Raw genomic sequence first — 19,781 nt, 5'->3', positions numbered from 1 at the left:
ACCTGATGTGTTGTTGCCTTACACAAATTCTTAACACTGTAGACTTAAATAAAATCCTTGCAAGACACTGAAAAGTCATGACAGAAACAAATGTTTTTTACGTGACTAGATTCCCCATGCTTTGCTGTCGATTGCTTGCATGCAAGCTCTGAAAATGAGAGAAATTAAGTGTTTTCTAGCTGGGAGGAGAAGGGCACTGTGAGTATTGCTGAAAGAACACTTATTTAAACACAGGTTAAGGATAAGCCTCCTCAGATGCTGTTTCTGCTGAATTCTCCTCTGTCATGGTGCCTACTACATTCCATTGCTTTTGTCTGGGCTTGGTATTTGGGAAATTTTGGTGAGGGCTGGAAGGTGGAGGGGCATGCTGGAAGCTGGTCAACAGTAAGGAGAGAAGGGCTGGTGTGGGAATTGTGGAGTGGGGTCAGGGTTTAACTTTAGTGGCCATTCATCAGATGATGATTGATTGCTGTGCAGTCCCGGGGGACGTTTAACAACATCTCCGCCCATCCCCCTGCCCCCTTTGAAAGCAGATGGACCAAAAAATGGGGAGAGCGACACCCAGGAATTCCTGCTGTTGTAAAATGTTTTTACGGTGCACTGTACAGCCTTTCCTGAAGCAATCACATTTATGGCCTTGCTGTTGTATTTCTTGGGCTGCTGTGGCTGTAAAAGATGAATAGCCCTGTAACATGGTTCACTGATTCTGTTTAAATTGAAGTAGGCTCCCTTTATTGTTTTGTGTCTAAAATTGTATGCCACCAATTCAGGAAATATTTCCTGTTTGGGAAGTAATCAACCCACAGCTGATTTATTTTAAAATAAATCACTTTTAACTATCTCTAAAACTAGTCCCCTCTTCCTTCTGACTTCTATCTTCATTTAATTCTGTTGGAAATTCTAAAATACTAATTAATGTGGTGGAGCAGTTTAAAAAAAAAGCTACTTAACTTGCTTATTATCTTCTTCCCCTTACTGGATCGTTAACAGAATGGGTGTTGGAAAGGCAGCGGTTTTAATCTTAATTATATTTTTACTTAATTACTTAAGAATACTACAGAAAGAAAGAATTCATGAAATGCAATTCACACTGTTAATTTTTTTGAAAGGAGAAGTCTGTCTCTGCTTTCTCCTTTCTTTCCTTGCTGCCCATCAGAACATTTGCATGGTTGGGAAAAACAAGCATTATTTGAAGGTGTTTGCTTATAAACCATTTTTTCATACGTTTGGGTAAATAGTGAAATTAATAGGACAATAGTTAATTTACAGCTTGATAGATCTTTTGTATCATCTTTGCCTCTTCAGATATGGAGGGGGGAACTTACAGGACTTTCCTCTGAAGTACTGTTATGTGGGGTTTGTTTGTTTGTCTTTTCTGGGTGGTTTGTTTTTTGTTTTTTTTTTTTTTTAGGGTATTTGGGGATTATTTTTTTTTTATTTAAAGCTGAGTGTTATAAGTTGATGTCTGTTAAGGAAGGCCTAGTATTACTCTTCCATTTCCTCCTACTATTCCTGCCTATCCACACTTAAATATGAGTCCTGTTATTTGTCTTACAATGAGCATAGGAAGAGCAGGATGATGCTATAGTAACAGTGCAAATGAAATGTAGGGTGGCCTTCTCACATTGCTGAAATTGGAAGAAGGGGAAACTCTGCCAACATTTTAGGTACGCTGTACGTGCATCAGATCTGAGCTGAGAACACATTTGTGGATTGCCCTACATATATTGTTGGTATGATTTTTACAGGGAGTTGCTTGTTTGGTGGGTGGGGGGTAAAGGGGGAGATTTGGCTTCCTCTCCTCCCTCTTCCCTTCCCCCTCCCCCCATTTAGAAGCAGGCACAGAAACTTAATCTAGCAGTATGTGACCTTTGTGGCCATGACCTAGGGACTGGGATGTGAGCAGGCTTGAGTTTAACAGTAAGTGCCTGGTTGTGGTTGGAAGCACAGGCAAGCTGGATGCTGTGCCCAAACCCCTTAGCCCAGCTGGCACAAATCCCCCTCCCTGTTGTGCCCTGCACATCTGGGGACTTCGCAGTTTTATTCTCTGGGAGCGTGCCCCCTTTGCTGGGTAAAGCTGATGTACAGCTTGTTGGATGCTCCTGGCAAGTATGTGAGATTGACCACAGGAGACTTGCCCTTGTACTTCTGCCAAGTCTGGGGATTCTGTTGTAGTCTTCGTGTGCAGAAAGGCGTTTCTGAGGAGTTGCTAGTTCATCTTGAAACTGGCTGACTTTAAATTCTCTTCTGGTGACTAGCTCCCTACCCCACTGAGAGCAGTAGGGGTAACGCATTTGTGCTTTCGCCTATGTATGTTTAAGGTAACAGTGTAATGATGGAGGTCCATCCATCATGGTATGCTTCTTTTTGCCCAAACCTGTTAACTCTTTTGCTCTTAGATTAAATCTAGGTTGTTTTTACTGGTTTTGTTTTACAAAGAAACAAATGTGAGGCTTTATCAATGGCTCTGTAGTATTTACCCAAGACCTTCCCCTGCCATGTCCTATGTAATCTACATATTTCTGAAATGAGATTATGGCTCTTGTCACTCTTCATTCTAAATTTGAGTGATATTTCCCACCACATTTTGGTGGGTGACAAGAGGCAAATGAACAGCTTAAACTCGGTTTTTCTTTGTCCCAGTGGATGCTGTTACCTTTCAGCAGGAGTGCCTGGAGTGACTCCTTGCAGCAGGAGTGACCAAGCTTTTGCTTCTGGTATTGACTATTGTGGAGGACTAATAACAGATTTGATTTGCTTCTGGTCTTCTGTCATATGGTCACCATTTTCCTTTCAGCTGCTCTACTTGACTGAGGCCCCAAATCCCTGCTGTATGTTTTTAAAGTATATCAGATTCATATGACTTTAACTTGATACCCTGTCTCGGTTTTCATTCTCTCTCAACTTCTCAGTTGTCTAAGTGGAGTTATTCAGGCATATGTAATAAAAGTTCCCTGTAATTTCAACAGAAAAATTACAGAACTGCATGTGCAAGTGAACATTGTACACAGATTTAGACAACTGCCACATAAAGACAGGGAGACCTCTAGTTGAGGAAGATGATGCATTTGAGCAATGCATTTTGGAGCCAAGGCAGCTTTTTACTTGGTAAAGTCAGAGATTCTGAGATACTTACTGCTTGAGGGTTTACTGTTTGAACAGAAGCAAAACATAAGTCCTTTCCGTTTCCCTACAGTAAAACTTAACTTTAAGAAAAACAAGGAATTTTAGTAAAATCTGACATATGTGCACAAACGCACATATAACCCTTTGAGAAATTAATCCATATACCGCTTCAGCTGTTGCACTTACAGGAGCTTAAAATGTCACTTTATGCAACACAGGCAGTCCAAGGGAATCACCTGTCCTGTCCTTCCCCTTCCTTTTGAGGGAGAACAGAAAGGGGGATGTTATGCACCATATCACAAGCTGCTAGCTGGAATTGGGAGTGGCTGGATGACAGCTGGGAGAAGACAGGCATATCAAACACATGTCCAATCTTTGTTCTGCTCTTGCTCCTTTCTGTGAGGTAGACTTGAAATATCTGGTGATGGAAAAGTTGTTTGTAGAACAAAACCTTGTAACATTGTACTCTTCCACGATAATCTAGATTTTCTGACGTTACGCTGTTGAGAAAAGTAGTGTATGTAGTTAAGGGCAAGACTTCAATACAGAACTTTCTCATGTTGAAGTGTTGTACTCGTTCATTTGCATCTTTGAAAACAAAAAACAATACAGCTGGCTTCTGCTCCCCTGTAAGAAAATACATGTCCGTGGAAGATGCTAATTCTGGGTGCTACTTCCCTCTACTGGATGGAATGGAAGCAGTTACGGCTGATGAATGAATCCAGCTTTCTGGGCTAACATCTTGGTTTAAGACTTTCATTGTGATTTGACTGTAGGGTTTGTAAATGCTTTGTGAATAGAGTAGGGTATTAGTGGTTACCCACAGTTCACTGTGGCATTCAAATGATGGGCATGCTAAGGTTCCAGTCTCTTCCAGCTCGAGCATCTTGAAGCATCACTAGCATGGAAACACCATCATAGCAAAGGTTTTTTGCTTTGCTGTTGGGAGTTGCAGGGGGGCAGTTTTGCCTAATATTGTCGCTGCCCTGGACATAAGGGATTTGCATATTTTGAAAACATAGAGGATGGTTTTCTGCATGCATGATTTTGTTTTCTTTCTTGGGGAGTGCTGGTGCTGTGGTTCTCCAGTGTATTGATTATTGAATGACCTACTTAAGAGAATGTGGTGTTTGTTTATGCAGGAAAAGTCTTCACCTGAAACTTGCCTTAGATGGCATCTCCAATCTGCAAGTGTTGGCAGATGGCTTCCGCTCTTAAGTGGAGCTGTTGTGGACACTCTTCCTACTATTGTATTGCAAAGAAAACAAGGATACTTCCATCTAACTGTTAGGGTATGATTTGGAGTTTACTGGGAAGGATAGCTCTTCCTCTGTGGAGGAACTATTGTGAGGTCTTTGCCTATTGCTACTGCCTCTAACCATCTCCTTTATAGTTGAGCTTTTGGAATTTTTTTACATTCTCGTTCTGTTTTCTTTTTAATTCTTCATTAAATAATGATACAGATTTCTTTTTTCCTCCTTACAGGTACTGCATTTCTACTGTGATACCTGTTCTGTCCCCATATGTCGTGAATGTACCATGGGACGACATGTGGGTCACAGCTTTATCTACCTCCAAGATGCCCTGCAGGATTCCAGGACTCTCACCATTCAACTCCTGGCAGATGCTCAGCAAGGACGACAGGCTATTCAAGTAAGATACTCCCAACTTGAGTACTTTATTTCCCCCTCCTTCTTCCCCCACCACAGCTTGTCTGTTACAGGGCAAGGTGTCAAGGCAAAAAGCTCTCTGCTTCTGCTGTCAGTCTTCTCACCCCTTCTGTTTTCTCAGATCTCTGACAGAAGTGGTGGTGGAGCTGAAAATAAAGTGCTGTTATGAGTTTTGCATTCTTGCAGCATAATCCTGTCATGTAAATCACAATATATATGAAGCTCTGTACAAATGCACTTGACCGTGAAGCATTTTGAAGAAAGCTCTGGTCTTGTATAGCAGTGCCAAACCTGGTTTTGTTTTTATCAGAGAGACTTCTTTTTAGCATCTTTCCTGCCTGTACAGCATCTAGCACTTGAACTACCTTTGACTGGTTATGTCTTAAGTGTTGCCACTAAATACGAAATACTAATCAGCTGTTGGAATTAGTGTGAAATTTCTAACCTGCATGTGCAGAGACCATCTAGAGCTATCTCCGTTCAAGGATTACTCTGCACACACAGATGCATAGCATGCCTGTTATTCTGTTCTACCTGAGCTATGTTTAATAATGCAAATATAAATATCTGGAATGAGGGTAGTATAGTGCTTCAAACTAGAAAAGGAATTTACACAGGGAATTAAACTGCAGTGGCATGTAGATACTAACTTTTGCTGAGTAATACCTAACAGTAACTACTATGATACTAGCAGTAATTTTCTTTGTATAGGTACACTTTGGATCTGGAAAGCATAGTGGGAAACTTCATACCTACTGCCTTGTAGTTTTGTGAATCTCATGTTCTAAACTTGAGCTCAACAGTTTTATGTGCTTTAACCAATAAGATTTTTTTGAGTAAACATTTGTAGAATGTCATGGATAGGAAGTAGACTAACTTTCTGAATTAGGTGTGCTTTCCTGGCACATGCATGGTATAAACAATAATTAAAATAGACCAAAGCTCACTGTCCACCCATCACTGCTTTCTGGTAGATGAGGGAAGTAAACTTGTTCCATGGGACAGGAGCAGCTAACACTTTGCTCATTAATCTTTACCTCTGTGGAATGAAATAATACTTGATGGTATAGATAGTAAACAGTTGTTGGTGTCTCCATTTAGCTTGCAATGTTAACTTGTTACAACAGAATAGTAAACACCAAGTTTTTGCAGGTGGGTGGTTAATTTAAAACTCCACCTTAAGGCAGAGTCCTGCAAAACTTAATTTCTTCCAAGATTTGTTTTAATCTGAATCATAAGGCTCGCCAGCAGTATCCATACTGTCCCCAAAATATCCCACATGTCCCCAAAATGAGCAAGAAGAAAGGGATTATGCTAGATTAAAGACCATCAGCGTTCAGTGCAGTGGTTGCAATGTTCTGAATTTCTCCAGGCTGTCCTAGACAAGGGCTTGTCTGTTAGTAATTAAATTATTGCTTTTGACCTCTAGGGCTCATAATCATCTAACAGGTGAGGCTAAATCACTGAAGAAGGGACTGTACCTTGGAGTAAAAACGAGCACTGAGTACCACTCTACTAGTATTGCATGAATACTCTTGTGCCTGGTTTCCTTCCTACTGAGCTTACTTTGCACAGTCCTTCCCCATTTTCTTCTGACTTTTATGGTGGAGGCTCCTGCCATTGTGGTGAGCTGATTATTGCATTGATGGGACAGATAAAAGGTGATGGTACTGGTTATGTTCATGTAACTCGAACAAGCAGTTCTACTGAACTTAAGTTTGTACAGTTTTACCCTGGTCTCACTACAACCCATCCAGGTGAAGAGGCTATCTTGGAAGTGTTAAATGGGCATCTTGTAAAGATCTGTAAAATGAACCATGCTTTCAAGAGCTGAGTTATTTTATTGATTTAGTGGGCTTTTTAATCTGGATCACTGTAAAGAAGAAGGGTAGTCAGCAAACAGATCATTATGAATTTGAGGGGGTGGTGATCTGTATGTAGATATGCAGGAATGGAAATATTGTTCAGTTCTAGACAACTACTGCTGAAGCAACATCAGCAGCAACTAGAAGAGCATGTGACTTAAAATCAAAGGTGCCCAATTCAAAGGGTTGATGCAATGAAACTGCATCAAATTTATATAAAGCAGAACTTTCCTTGTTGGGACAACAGGACTATGAAGCTATAAGTTTATCCTAGGGAGGAAGACAGCATGTCAACATGAATTTGAAACAAACTCTAAAGTTAACTAGACTCTAAATTTAAAGAAATTGGCTTGTGTGGTTTTCTTAAAGTATGGAAATAGTCAACAGAGAATTAAATGCCAGTACAAGCTGTAATATGAGGAACATATTACTTTAGAGCTCCTCTTAGACTGGAACTCTAAGAGGCTTGAAAAGTAATATGTTGTAGTAACACTTCTTAGTTTGACTGATTCATAATGCTGTACTAGAAACTCTTAATAGGCTCTGAAAGTGATAGCTCCCCTGACATGAGATGTTGAGGATGGATGAGGAGGGGTAGTTGAGAGTAAAGGGGAAAAGGTGGAATTTGAAGGGCGTTGCAGGAGAGAGGAAATCAAGCCATGAGTCAACTGACTGGAGAGTATCTGGTTAACCAAAGTTGAAGGCTTTTAGGAAGAAATGTTTATTTAAACTCTTCCTGTGGCTTTGGAGGAAAGATTGTTTTTCAGACTTAAAAAATTTGCTGTGAGTTGGGATACATTTCAGCCTCTTGATCCACTGAAGCCTGATGTAGTCTGTCACTCCAGAAAAGTCCAAACCTCACTTTTCAAAGGAGTCGAAGTCCTCTGTAAGAAATAGCAAGCCTTGATAGCAAGTGCCTTGCTCTTTTTTTTTTCCTCAGTGAAATTCTGTAGCAATTCTCTGCTTCCCTGTGCCACTGTGGTCAGAATCACGCATTTCTAAGCCTGTCCCTAACACAAGAATTTGTGGTTGTGTGCCTGTGTGGTGAGTTGATCTGGCTGAATGGGTAACCTTTCCATGGGATTAATTTTTGGCTGGGTCAGCCCCCTGGCTGATTCAATGTAGTGCTACAAGGACTGTTGATGGTGCCAGGGAATGAAGCAGAAACACCCAACTCAGTTGCTTGTAGGACCTCTTTCTTATCTCAGTGGAAAGCTATCCTCCTTGCTGGGATACTTTTCCAGCCTTTTCAGAGACTCAGATGGATTCATAGGATGATATGAAAGCCAAAGCTGACATTGGATTAATGAGGTGGGAGGAATCAGGACTGCTTACTGCCTTTCTATGCGGGGAGCATGTCCTGCTGCCTTGTTTTACCTCGTGAAAGTGCACACTTAGCTGTCTTCTTTCAGATTTTTTTCCAAGGACTAGGTCACAAACTGAACGTAAATCTGTTATGATGAAAGATAGATGGCTTCTTCAAAATGTCACGTTCTTAAAATACATCTATACATGTGTAACTGTATATATGTATGTATGTATGCGTGTAATCTAATGCACTTGCCTAACAGTAAAGCAGTGAGTGCTCACTCCCATTTAGGGTTAATTTTCCAGGTGAACATATTACAATAAGATTTGATTTATTCATCTCAGTTGTCTTAAAAGTGGTTTTGTTGGAAAACAAGCAAATTCCTTTATAGCTGAGCCTATAATTGGTTTTGCTGGGATGTTTGACAGTGCAGGCTTCTCACTGACCAGTGAGACTGGTCACGTGCAGAACATAGTGGGAGCTACTCTCTTATCTACCGTCATGAAAAGCTTAGGAGCGGGTGGTAAGGCAGGTCAGACATTAAGGCAATGCCTCTTCCCTCCCAAATTGTGGAGGAGGTGGTATGAAATAGATTAACGCCTTTATGGGGGGCGAGGGGATACTGTAAGAAACTCAGCCAGCCAGAAGAGGAAGCTGATCTGTTGCCTTGAGCCTCTGCCCTTCAGTGGAAGCTTCCCTGTGGGTTGCCATGTGGATTTGTGCTGCTGGGAGGTCGATACCTGAGAAGGATGGCACTGCTGTGCTGCAAGGGATCGTTTTTGGGTTGTCACTTTGAGTTAGCTCAGGCCCCCTTGTGTGTGGCTTTGAAGTCAGGTTTGCGGGTTTGAGAATCTGAAATGAAACTGTGTAAACAAAATGGAGTCAATTGTGCTTTTCTAAATCTGGGATTTTTATCAATAGAGGCTGAATTTCTTCGTACTTCTAGTTATTGTTTTGTGTTGTATTTCAGTGGGTTCCTTAGTGCAGCATATGAGCAGATGGTTATCGAGGAAGATGAATTTGATGTATTTCACTGTCCAAACTACTGTTCTGCCTAAAACTGTAGGCAAAAAGTCTGTTCTTGCCATACAAACCAAAATGATTGTCCCTCCATCAAAGCTTCTTTTAAAATTGTCTTTGTGGGGAACTTAAGAATGGTTTAGTGTTCTATGCGTACTAGGCTGAAACATGGAAATTGGTCCAGCTACTGTGATTTGTGCTATATCTGCACCAATATTACTGCAAATGCACTCCTAAGCTTGTTAATACTAGTGTCTTTACTGTAACTATACTCTGTAGGATCTTCCGGTTAATTTTTCTAGTGTAAGAACATTAGGAAATTTATAACCAGTTCTTGATGCTGAAGGAAGACTGCTGTTATGTCCTGGTTTTATCCTGCTCTGTAACAGTGATAAGTAACTGGAAACTTAGTGAAACAAGCCCATTGTATCTTTTTGTTACCATAAGGAACTGAAAACAAACCATTTATGGCTGGAACACCTTCCATTTGGTGGAAGAGGGATAACTTGAGACATATCAAAAGGTTTCCTTGAGTGGTTTGGGTTTTTTTGTTTTGTTTTGTTTTTTCTTTTTATTATTATTTAATGTGCTTTTAAAAGCTGGAGAGGAGTTTGTTAATGAATAGGCATCTCAGCTTTTTTCCCCCCTTAAGCAGGGATAACTTAGTCTTAAATTCCTTGAAGTTTAAATCCTCCCTAGTGATGTAGTGAAGTGTATAGTTAAGATTCTTTAGCCAATACCTGTGGTCCATTCACCCCTGAAATATTGAAGAATTCCTCAGAAGAAAACAAAATCTGCTTTTAAGTTTGAATTTTCTCTCCAGTGTTTGCAGCTTTGCTGGAAAACTTAAAATAGGAGACTTAAATATAGGAATTAATGCCTGAGAAATTATGCATCCTTCTCTTCTTCAGATGGATGGAATAAAAAAACCCTAGGGACCTTTTCAAAAATGTTCATGCAAGCCAGCATTGCAATACAGTTACTGTAAGCAGCCTTTACATGTCTCATGGTGCTGGTACAGTGGCGTGCTGTGCTGCAGTTTGTTCAATTGGATAATTATCAGAACTGAATTGATGTAATCTATCATCATGGCTCGGTGTCTGGATTAACAGGCTCTGCTGTTTCAGAGACCTAAGTTAGCCTCTTCAAATAACTGTGTGCTGTGTGGATGTAACTGTGGACGTACTGATTTAGTTTGACTATTGGACAGTGGAAACCATGCAGTGAGAGCATCAGCACCCTTAAAGTCACTCTGTTCTTGTTTGTGGTCTGTCAGAACACAAACTTTGTAATAGTTTTTTCTTTCTCCTGAAGTGTTATATGTTTCTGATCATAATTTTTAGTTTAAAGAACCAGTAGCAAAAACTTGGAGCAGTGATATTTTTGGAACACTCAATATTCCATGGGAATGTTGAAGTTAACATGAAATTGTAGGAAGTTTTTTGTAACTTGAGGGTCCATTTCCTAATGTCCAACAGCAGACAAGAAGTGTGAAAACTGACTGAAACTACCATTCTACAGAATGACAAATCCTGATTTGGTTCCCTCTGTGATCAGCCCAGACGGACATCCAGAAGAAGTGCAGCCAAGTTCTACAATGCTACTTTGCTTCTTCTGACTCTTGCAGTTGGTTTATTCATAGATTTGTGTTGTAGCATCAAGAACTGTGTCAGAGTCACTGTAGTAAGATCATTACTACTTTTTCCCTCAGGCAATAAAATGTAGATGAAGGGGGATCTCACGGAGGTGCCCACCTAAAGGGAACTTGCAAAGGATGCCTGGGTTCCAATACAACTTTGCCTTTCACCTGTTACTCAAAACTGAAATGTGCTGGTAGCAATAGCTAGTAATGGATGTCCACACTGCTTTCCTTCATGAGAACAGTTTTATCGGCTCCACTGGAAGCTCCATGTGTGAAGTTTCCTTGTGTTGTGGCCCTCTGGAACATATCACCTGCATAAGCAGTGTTGCTACTTAAATTTTACTCTGAGGAATTAGAAGTACCATTTTTAACCCTAAAGTTTACAAGATACATTGCAAAGCGTTTTACTTGTTTTTAACAAACACAAGGCACTGGTGACATCTCTAAAATAAAATGAGGAGTGGTATTGACTGTCTTTGGAACCCCGAGAAGCCACAAGTGAATAGGCACAGCTGCAGATAGGCAATTTACTGTATTGGCCAACAGCAATAAACAAAGCAGTTGTTCTCCATCTCAGATTCAATAACTCAGCACAATTCTTGGCTAAACACAGGCCTTGCCTTCTATCTCCCAAACATGTGAACTGGTTGACCATCTTATTCACTAGCGCTGGAAAAATCCTGACATACCATGAGGAGAGTGCATTATAAAAGCAGTTTTTCTTTACAAGAAGTTATTAAAAAGATTCTGTGGTGTTTGACCAGAACAAGAAACACTGCTGCTTAGTGTGTTTCCTAAAAAGTTGACCTCTCTGAGACAAGTTCCACACAGGAAATGCCTGCAGAACAGCAGGAGTGAGTTTTCGTGGCGGAACTCTGACATCTTACAGGAATCAAAGTGAACAAGGGATTTCCATGTAAACTAGGCTCCCAAAAGTTATACTTAATGCTCTTGGCTTTTGCTTCAAATATAGATAACTTACCTATTGCTGTTCCCCCCACCATACCTCTGCATATTTGGTCAGCTGGTCATCCTTCCTAGGCTGTTCTAGCCTAAATGGGCAGAGTCCAGAATCATCTGAATTTTACCAAAGCTTTGCTAATATCCTGGACAATATTAGAGCTTTAGTGTTTTGGGCATCTCTCACTAATCTGAACTGTTCATACTTGGGAAAGTAAAGTAAATTCAGATGATGGCATGAATTGTTGATGGACAACCTTGTGCTATTGAGTTTAGCTACTTGCCCTACCCATAACTGGTTCCTGAAGTTGAAAGATTGCAGCATCCATGGGGAATTGCTACCTCTCCTGCTATGGTGGAGTTCTTGAAAGGTGGACTCTGGTTTTAGTAGAGAATCGCAAAGGAAGTTGGGATTGCTCTTATCTGTAAGGTATGAAGGAAGCATATACACAGATCATGGTTCTAATGGGTACTGCTATACACAAAGCACAAATAAGTAACCCAGAGTTTCATGCTTTCATGGACATTCTTGTTAGAACTGGAACATGATTGGATAGCACAACACTTCTCAAGGAGATGCATCTTTCTCTTTGTAAGAGAATGAGGGGATTTTGCCCTACTTGATGGGAATCTGTTTTGGAAGAAGTGCATACCTTTTCCCTGCAGTAAAAGCAGGTTCTGTATCTGAATGGCAAAGCAGAGGTGATAGAGGCACAGTGTTCTTACATGTGGACTCTTCCAGCTAGGCCTGAGTTTACTGGCTCTTACGAAGCCTTAAACTGGGACCATTTCTGACTTCATTTGCTAAATGTGTAATGAGATTTTAATTTTTTGTCAACTTTAAATGTTAAGTCAAATTTGCCTGCCAGAAACTGTGAGAAGGCAGGTTGAGGTCTACCCCCAGTTATGAAATGGACTAGTTCCTCAGATGAGTAAGAAAAAGATAAGATTTGCCTGCTTTTTTATTTGATTTTATACCACTTTCTGTAATATTCTATGAAACTGGGAGTAGTTTGGGAAGGATTTTTTGAGGAAACAGTTCTTAATTTGAGAGGAGAAGAGAGACGTATTCCTTTCAGCTGCATTATGCATATTTGCAAAATACTACTGCAGAATGTTTTTCAAATACTAGTATTGAGGTTACACTAGAAAGAATTTGGTCTCTGAGTTGTAAACAACTGTATAACTGCTTTTTAATGATAACCGTCTGATCTTTGATTTTTCTTTTAAAATTGATTAACTTCAGGTTCTGTTAGGGGTATTTCAGATGCATAGACAACATAGTCTGTTCCCCTACAGTGTAATTTCTTACTGGAAGCAGACCCATCACACAGTGAGAGTCTAAACTATTTGGAGGGAATAGACAAATTGGGTTCTCTATATGTAGTAAAACATTAGTATGAATTTCTGTGCCATTCTCTTGTTTGCCATACTAGCTGCTTGCTGGAATTGCACAGGGAATTTAGTCCTAGGGTGTTGATCCATGATACATTGAAGGTGTAAACTCCATGTAATAGATGTATTTAAAAAATTATGTCAGTCTTTAGGCTCCAGTGTATGAAACGGGTGAAGGCTTGATAAGAAAGTAAGAGTTGTCGCTTTATGCCTTCACTTGAAGGTGTAGTGAAATGTAAGCACCAGTCCTCTGATGCATTTTTAATTGGTTTGGTTGAACCTTAAGTGTGTTTGTCTTTTTTTCTCCACAGCTGAGTATTGAACAGGCCCAGGCTGTGGCGGAGCAGGTTGAGATGAAAGCGAAGGTGGTACAGTCTGAAGTCAAAGTCGTGACTACTAGACATAAGAAGGCCTTGGAAGAGCGGGAGTGTGAGCTGCTCTGGAAGGTATGCACCCTTACATTTGTGGCTTGTACTGCTGACAAGTGCCTTTTCAAACTGAAAAAGTACTTAAACTAGTATATGGTCAGAATCTGATATCCAAGGAAAACTGAATTGAAACACTGCAATTTACCATTAATTATTTTTTCTCTAGGTAGCAGGGTGCTGGTTTTTGGCCCCTGGTTGATATTGTGCTGGAGGTTTTTGTAGGGGCTGCTGTATCCTCAGAGCAGCCCCACACATGAGGTGGGCACTCCCCCTGCTGGCTCAGCAGCTGACCGGGGAGGAGATCCCCTTTAAATACCATGTTTAAAGAAACTCTTCAAAACATCTTTAATGTGTTGCTGTAGAATTAGTTATATAGTGTTTGAGTTTTCCAGTCCACTTCTCATAAAGGACAGGAGCAAAGCTGTGTATGTTGTCCTTTTTTTTTTAAAAAAAAAGACTAGTAGAAATTCTGTGAGACTAACTTCCATTGTGCCCGTAACTACAAACCTTTACTCTTAATCAAGGTAGTGTCTTCCCTCTGATTATTTTATTTTAAATTAGTATAACAAAAGAATACTTTTTAGCAAGAGTATCTGCACAGTCCCAAGCTCATGGCCTAATTTCAGCCATGATGCATGTGTGGTATTTTGAGAGGAGGAAAGGAAGTAACAACCAAGTTCCTTATCCTGGAAAGGTAACTTAGTGGTCGTGGCTCTTCTCTGCTTGTTTAGCACAGATTAACTTGGATAGGCCCTGTGGGTCCCACTTGCAGAATTGAACAGAAACACTCTCTGCCGTAGGATTAGGACTCTTAGATAAGTGAGTCAAGCTGACTTGTCCTGTGACCCACATGATTGCTAGGACTATTAAAGGGGAGCAAAAAACATGTGGTCAAGATGGGAGAGGTTTACAAGTAAACTGAGAACGCTCCAGTCACACCAGATAGTGTGGCTGGAAACCAGGTGCTGTGTGGCTGCTGTCTGTACTAGCAGGGCCAGGCAGGATGGCTTGTACATGTGCTTGATGAGGCACGTGCTGCCCAGAAGCAGTGCCATCCTGCTAAAGCATTTCTCCCCTCTTCTCCATCAACATTAACTGAAACAGTAATTTTCTGGTTTAATATCTGTTGTCAGCAAAATGGCTAATCTGGTAAGAACTTATTGTGTGGAACTGCTCTAACTACAGTGAGACTTATCCCCTACAGGAGAAGTTTTGTTTTTCTGCAGTTCTTTTAAAAGTGTCAGTGGCAAGATTAAAAATACACTTTATAGAGTTACTGTACTTCTAATACTGCTTTTTCTGAGGTTTTGTATTGAGGGAGACAAGTTCACTTTCCACTATTAACCTTCTCCAAGAAGCTTGGCGGCTTTCTCTTTTGAGGTATTCCTAGTACAGGAGGAGTAAGAGCTGCCTCTAAGCTTTTTTTTATCCCAAGAGGTTGTATAAATGCACTTCATTGTAATATCTGCACTGATAGCAAGTTTTCTTCAAGTTATAAAATATTATTTTAAGATGGAAACTTGGTGGTGGTGGTAAATGATTCTAGCAAAACAAGCTATCAAGCCCTTGTATCAAGTGTCTTAATGAACAGTTTTGGATGCCAAAGCTGAGTCTAAGGATTGAGAGCTAAGATTAGTAATTTGTCTTGGAAAATCTATTGGAGGAAGCCTCTCTAATTTTTTTTAAAATAGTTTGGTAAAACCTGCATGCCTCAACTTTAAATGAAATAGTATGCTTGTACATATGTTATCTAGACAGTGCATAACCAAAGAGTCTTCAGACATTGAATCTTCCTTCATTAAAATACATATCAGGTATTGTTCTGCAACCAGGCAGGTATTCATAAGAAAATATACATAAGAAAATGTATTTTTGCAACAAAAAAGCAAATGCATTTCATTAGTTTCACAAAGCAGGTGTCTTTGCCAGATGGTCCAAAGTGGTTTTTCACAAGTAAAGATAAACAGAGGCTTATATAAAGGAGTTACAAGCCAATCGTTTTTGCACAAACTTCAGTCCCCCAGACAGGGACTGGCAGCAACCTTCTGTGTCATTTGAATTGACACTTACAAAGCATCCCGTTGTAGAGCATGAACTCAGTATGCCAGTATTTACAAGAAAATATTAAAATAACAGGACCTTAAAAATCCCTGGAGATAGATGTCTGGTATTGCTAGTCGGATGAAAATGTTGCTGGCGGGCAGGGGAATGACAGGAGCCCACATGCGTTAGCTGATGCTGACTCTGAGCCTCAGCTCTGTGTGATAACAGCCCACTTTCTGAGGTTAGTCTCAATTCTGGTTAGCGAAGCCTCAGCCTCTGCTCCTTCTTGAGAGCCTGCAGTAACCTCTGTTCTCCCTGGGGGCTAAATGAGATGTGCTTTCAGTTGATCTGTCCAATACCTTGCAACTAGAAAACAGAATAGCATTTGAGGAAGCAAATATTTATTAGTAAGCAAGTGAACTCTCCCTTTCAACTGGCACTCTGCAGGATAAGAATGTATGGTTTTGCGTGGAGGGTAGGAAGTAGTAATAATCCTGAATTTGGATAATCAGTTCCTTTTCCTCATTTCTACTTGTCTACATTGTGGCTTTTGGAGGTTTGTTCTGCAGCTGTGTGTCAACATGCTCTAACACCTGGTCAGCTGTTTTTATGTAGAAGGGTGACACTAGGTAATGTCTATGGTGTGGGCTGTCTTTCCTAATGTAAGTGTGCTTTTCTCTCTCCTCTGTTCCCTGCAAGGTGGAAAAGATTCGTCAAGTCAAGGCTAAGTCACTCTACTTGCAAGTTGAAAAGTTGCGTCAGAACCTAAACAAGCTGGATAACACCATTAGTGCTGTTCAGCAGGTCCTGGAGGAGGGTCGTACCATGGATATTCTTCTGGCTCGGGACCGCATGCTGGCTCAGGTGCAGGAGCTGAAGAATGTGAGAGGCCTTCTCCAGCCACAGGAAGACGACAGGATCATGTTCACTCCCCCTGACCAGGCATTGTATATGGCCATTAAATCAATGGGCTTTGTCAGCAGTGGGGCTTTTGCTCCTCTGACCAAAGCCACTGGGGAAGGTCTCAAGCGTGCGCTGCAGGGCAAAGTGGCCTCTTTCACCGTGATCGGCTATGACCACGATGGTGAGCCTCGCCTTTCAGGAGGTGACATGATCTCTGCAGTGGTGATGGGCCCAGATGGAAACCTTTTCGGGGCAGATGTCAGTGATCAGCAAAATGGGACCTACCTAGTCAGCTACCGTCCACAGCTCGAGGGAGAGCACCTGGTGTCCGTTATGATGTGCAACCAACACATTGAGAACAGCCCCTTCAAAGTGGTGGTGAAGTCTGGGCGCAGCTACATAGGCATTGGGCTGCCGGGGCTCTCCTTTGGCAGCGAGGGAGACAGCGACGGCAAGCTTTGCCGCCCCTGGGGGGTTAGCGTCGACAAAGAAGGCTACATCATTGTTGCCGACCGCAGTAATAACCGCATCCAGGTGTTCAAGCCATGTGGGACCTTCCATCACAAGTTTGGCACGCTGGGCTGCCGGCCAGGACAGTTCGATCGCCCTGCCGGCGTGGCCTGTGACATTTCGCGTAGGATCGTTGTGGCTGACAAGGACAATCATCGCATCCAGATCTTCACATTTGAGGGGCAGTTCATTCTGAAGTTTGGGGAGAAAGGAACAAAGAACGGGCAATTCAATTACCCATGGGATGTGGCCGTCAACTCAGAGGGCAAGATTCTGGTCTCTGACACGAGGAACCATCGCGTTCAGCTGTTTGGGCCCGACGGCGTGTTCCTTAACAAGTATGGCTTCGAAGGGGCACTCTGGAAGCACTTTGATTCCCCCAGAGGTGTGACTTTCAATCACGAGGGCCACTTGGTAGTGACAGACTTCAACAACCATCGCCTTCTGGTCATCCATCCAGATTGCCAGTCAGCACGCTTTCTGGGCTCGGAGGGCACCGGGAATGGCCAGTTCCTGCGCCCACAGGGAGTGGCGGTGGATCAAGAAGGGCGCATCATCGTGGCTGACTCCAGAAACCACCGGGTGCAGATATTTGAGTCAAATGGTAGCTTTTTATGCAAATTTGGCACTCAGGGAAGCGGCTTTGGTCAGATGGACCGTCCTTCAGGTATAGCTGTCACCCCTGATGGCATGATTGTTGTGGTCGACTTTGGAAACAATCGAATTCTCGTCTTCTAATCTGTGTTTGAATTAGGAAGAAACTGTCTCAGGGAAATTCTTCTAAGAGAAAATGAAAAAATACAACGTTAATTCAAACCTACCTCATCTTTAATTTTTTTACAGATGAATGTACTTATCTTTTCTGCAGGGAGTGAGCCTGTAAAAATCTATCTACCTCATCGTCCTCCTTTCCCTCCCCAGTTTCTCGCCCTCTCCCCATCCCCACACGCTCATAGTTCAGAACATTTTACCTCTTTTCCCCCCAATGGGGTTTCATGCACAAACAAGTGTTGCTGTGCACATTAGGTGGTTTGTGTGGTGAGTTCTGTTAGACTAAGCCAAAAAAGGCGCTATGTAAGTTTTTAAGTGGAGAAAATGGTAGTAGGTGTTTGTATAGAATTTGTTTTTCTTGACCATACTGCAGTTCTGTGGGTGGGGATATGGGAGGGCGGAACTTTTGTTTTGTTGGGGGTTTTTTTTGAATTGCTGCTGCAGCAGAGAACTTTTTCCTGTTCTCCTTTTTATACCTCAGTGTGTTTGATTTACTGGTGAGCACAGCATCTTGTTCCCAGATGACTTTGAACGTTTTGTGAAAGTGAGTGCGATTCACTTGCCGGGAAGAGCAAGTTTGCATCTTTTTGGCATTTCTGTATATTTTTTTTCTGAAAGACAGTAATATAACAGCACAAAGTAAAGCTGATGAAAATGCACAAAAATTCTTTTAAGTTTAAACCAAATTGTTCATTTTAGTGACTTAGTGCTGTTGTTGTAAAGGTTAGATAAAAAGCAAGGCTTCCTTTAATGTATTCTGTCATTAAGTATTTCTTTTTATTCCTTTTCACCTGAAAGCTAAATTAGTTTTAAAGTTAGTGTTTCTTATCAGTGCACCTAATCTGGGTAACAAGAGGTTACAAGGAGCATTGAAACAGGGAAAATCAAAACCCTTTTGATTTACTTTCTTTGAAATTACTAACTTTTTTTGCCCCTCCCCATAGAGAGACTTTAAGGGAAATAACATTTGAATTTGTTAGAACAGAAGTGGTACCTTTTTCCAAAAGTAAGAAATAAGCACAGCTTTGGAGATTCAGGGTGTGTTTTGGAGAAGTCAACTGATCGAGGTTTTTTGTTGTTGTTTAAAGAGGATTGCAATAACTCTATCAGTGACAAAAGTATTTTTATTTTTTTTTTGTATTCTGGCTTCCCCAAAGAGCTGGACTGAAGAATTTGGGAATGTCTGCTGTAGCTTTTAGGGTGGGCCTGTAGCTCCCTGCTACAGGATCTCTTGCTACAGATCCAAGTGAAGAGTTACCAGTACCAGCGTAAGGCAAACTGCATCAAGATGAAACTTTGCTGCTTTTTTTCCAGGGCAGTACCAAAGAATTCTGTGTAAGATCCGTGTATATGATCCTTAAAAGCTTGGAGGCACGGGAAGTTTGCCCTTTTGGGGATATAAAAACACGTTTTGTGAAAAGCAGAAACCTTTGGGGAAAATAGAGATCTCTTCAACAAAATGTGACTTTGAGTCCCTGGAAGGATTTGGTTTTATTCTTCAATTTCTTGCATTCCAGTTTAGCTGTTAATGCAGATACGACCTCTACAGATGTGTAGCTTCACCTTCTGTTGTTGGCAAACAAGAATGGTTAAAGTAGGGAACAGAGGGCTCTTCTTTCTCTCTGCAGTGGAAAAACTCTTGTATCAGTACTCTTAAGGCTTGGAAATGCCACGGGATTTACCTTACTGTTTGCAAGAGATCTCTGAAACATAAACATGGTCATTGTCAAAAAGTCTGAAGAGCCTTAACCATCCTCCAAGGAAAGGGTTCATCTCTCTGCCAGCCACCCTGCACAAAAGTGACCTGAAATTGAAAGGCTCTTTACAAGTTTGTGAGAAATCACAAGGTGCACTTTCCTTCTTGCTGCTTTTCCCTCCAAGGAGCATTAACTTTCTGGGTTTTGTAGAAATATTGAGGATGTGTGCAGACAGATATAGCTGCCACTTTAGAAGAGTTTTAAACTAAAGGACCAGAAGGAGACAAAGATTAATGAGATGGCAAAACCTTTCAAAAGAAGGGTGAGGAAAAACACCTAAGTTAAATGAGATAAAACAACCGTGCTGCCTTTCAGCCAAAGCCTCAGGGAAACAAACTCTTCAAAGCAGTGTGTTTCAGTTAGGCTTAATCTTAGGATGGCA

The 19,781-nt window shown here is 41.2% G+C and overlaps 1 protein-coding gene across 1 annotated transcript in view; it reads left to right on the top strand.

Moving 5' to 3' along the window:
• Positions 1-18,016, top strand: part of TRIM71 (tripartite motif containing 71) — a 54,889-nt gene extending 36,873 nt beyond the window's left edge. Inside the window, exons 3-5 of the mRNA XM_027639351.1 lie at positions 4,612-4,779; positions 13,299-13,433; positions 16,158-18,016. Of these exons, the coding sequence (XP_027495152.1) occupies positions 4,612-4,779; positions 13,299-13,433; positions 16,158-17,609 (1,755 nt within the window). The 3' untranslated portion in view covers positions 17,610-18,016. The remainder of the gene's footprint in view (positions 1-4,611; positions 4,780-13,298; positions 13,434-16,157) is intronic.
• Positions 18,017-19,781: the final 1,765 nt, after the last annotated feature.

This window comes from Corapipo altera, unplaced genomic scaffold, assembly GCF_003945725.1.
Source record: "Corapipo altera isolate COAL_440 unplaced genomic scaffold, ASM394572v1 44, whole genome shotgun sequence".
NCBI classification, from domain to species: domain Eukaryota; kingdom Metazoa; phylum Chordata; class Aves; order Passeriformes; family Pipridae; genus Corapipo; species Corapipo altera.
The sequence above is the reverse complement of the archived record's forward strand: the minus strand, read 5'-3'. Positions and strand labels throughout refer to the sequence as shown.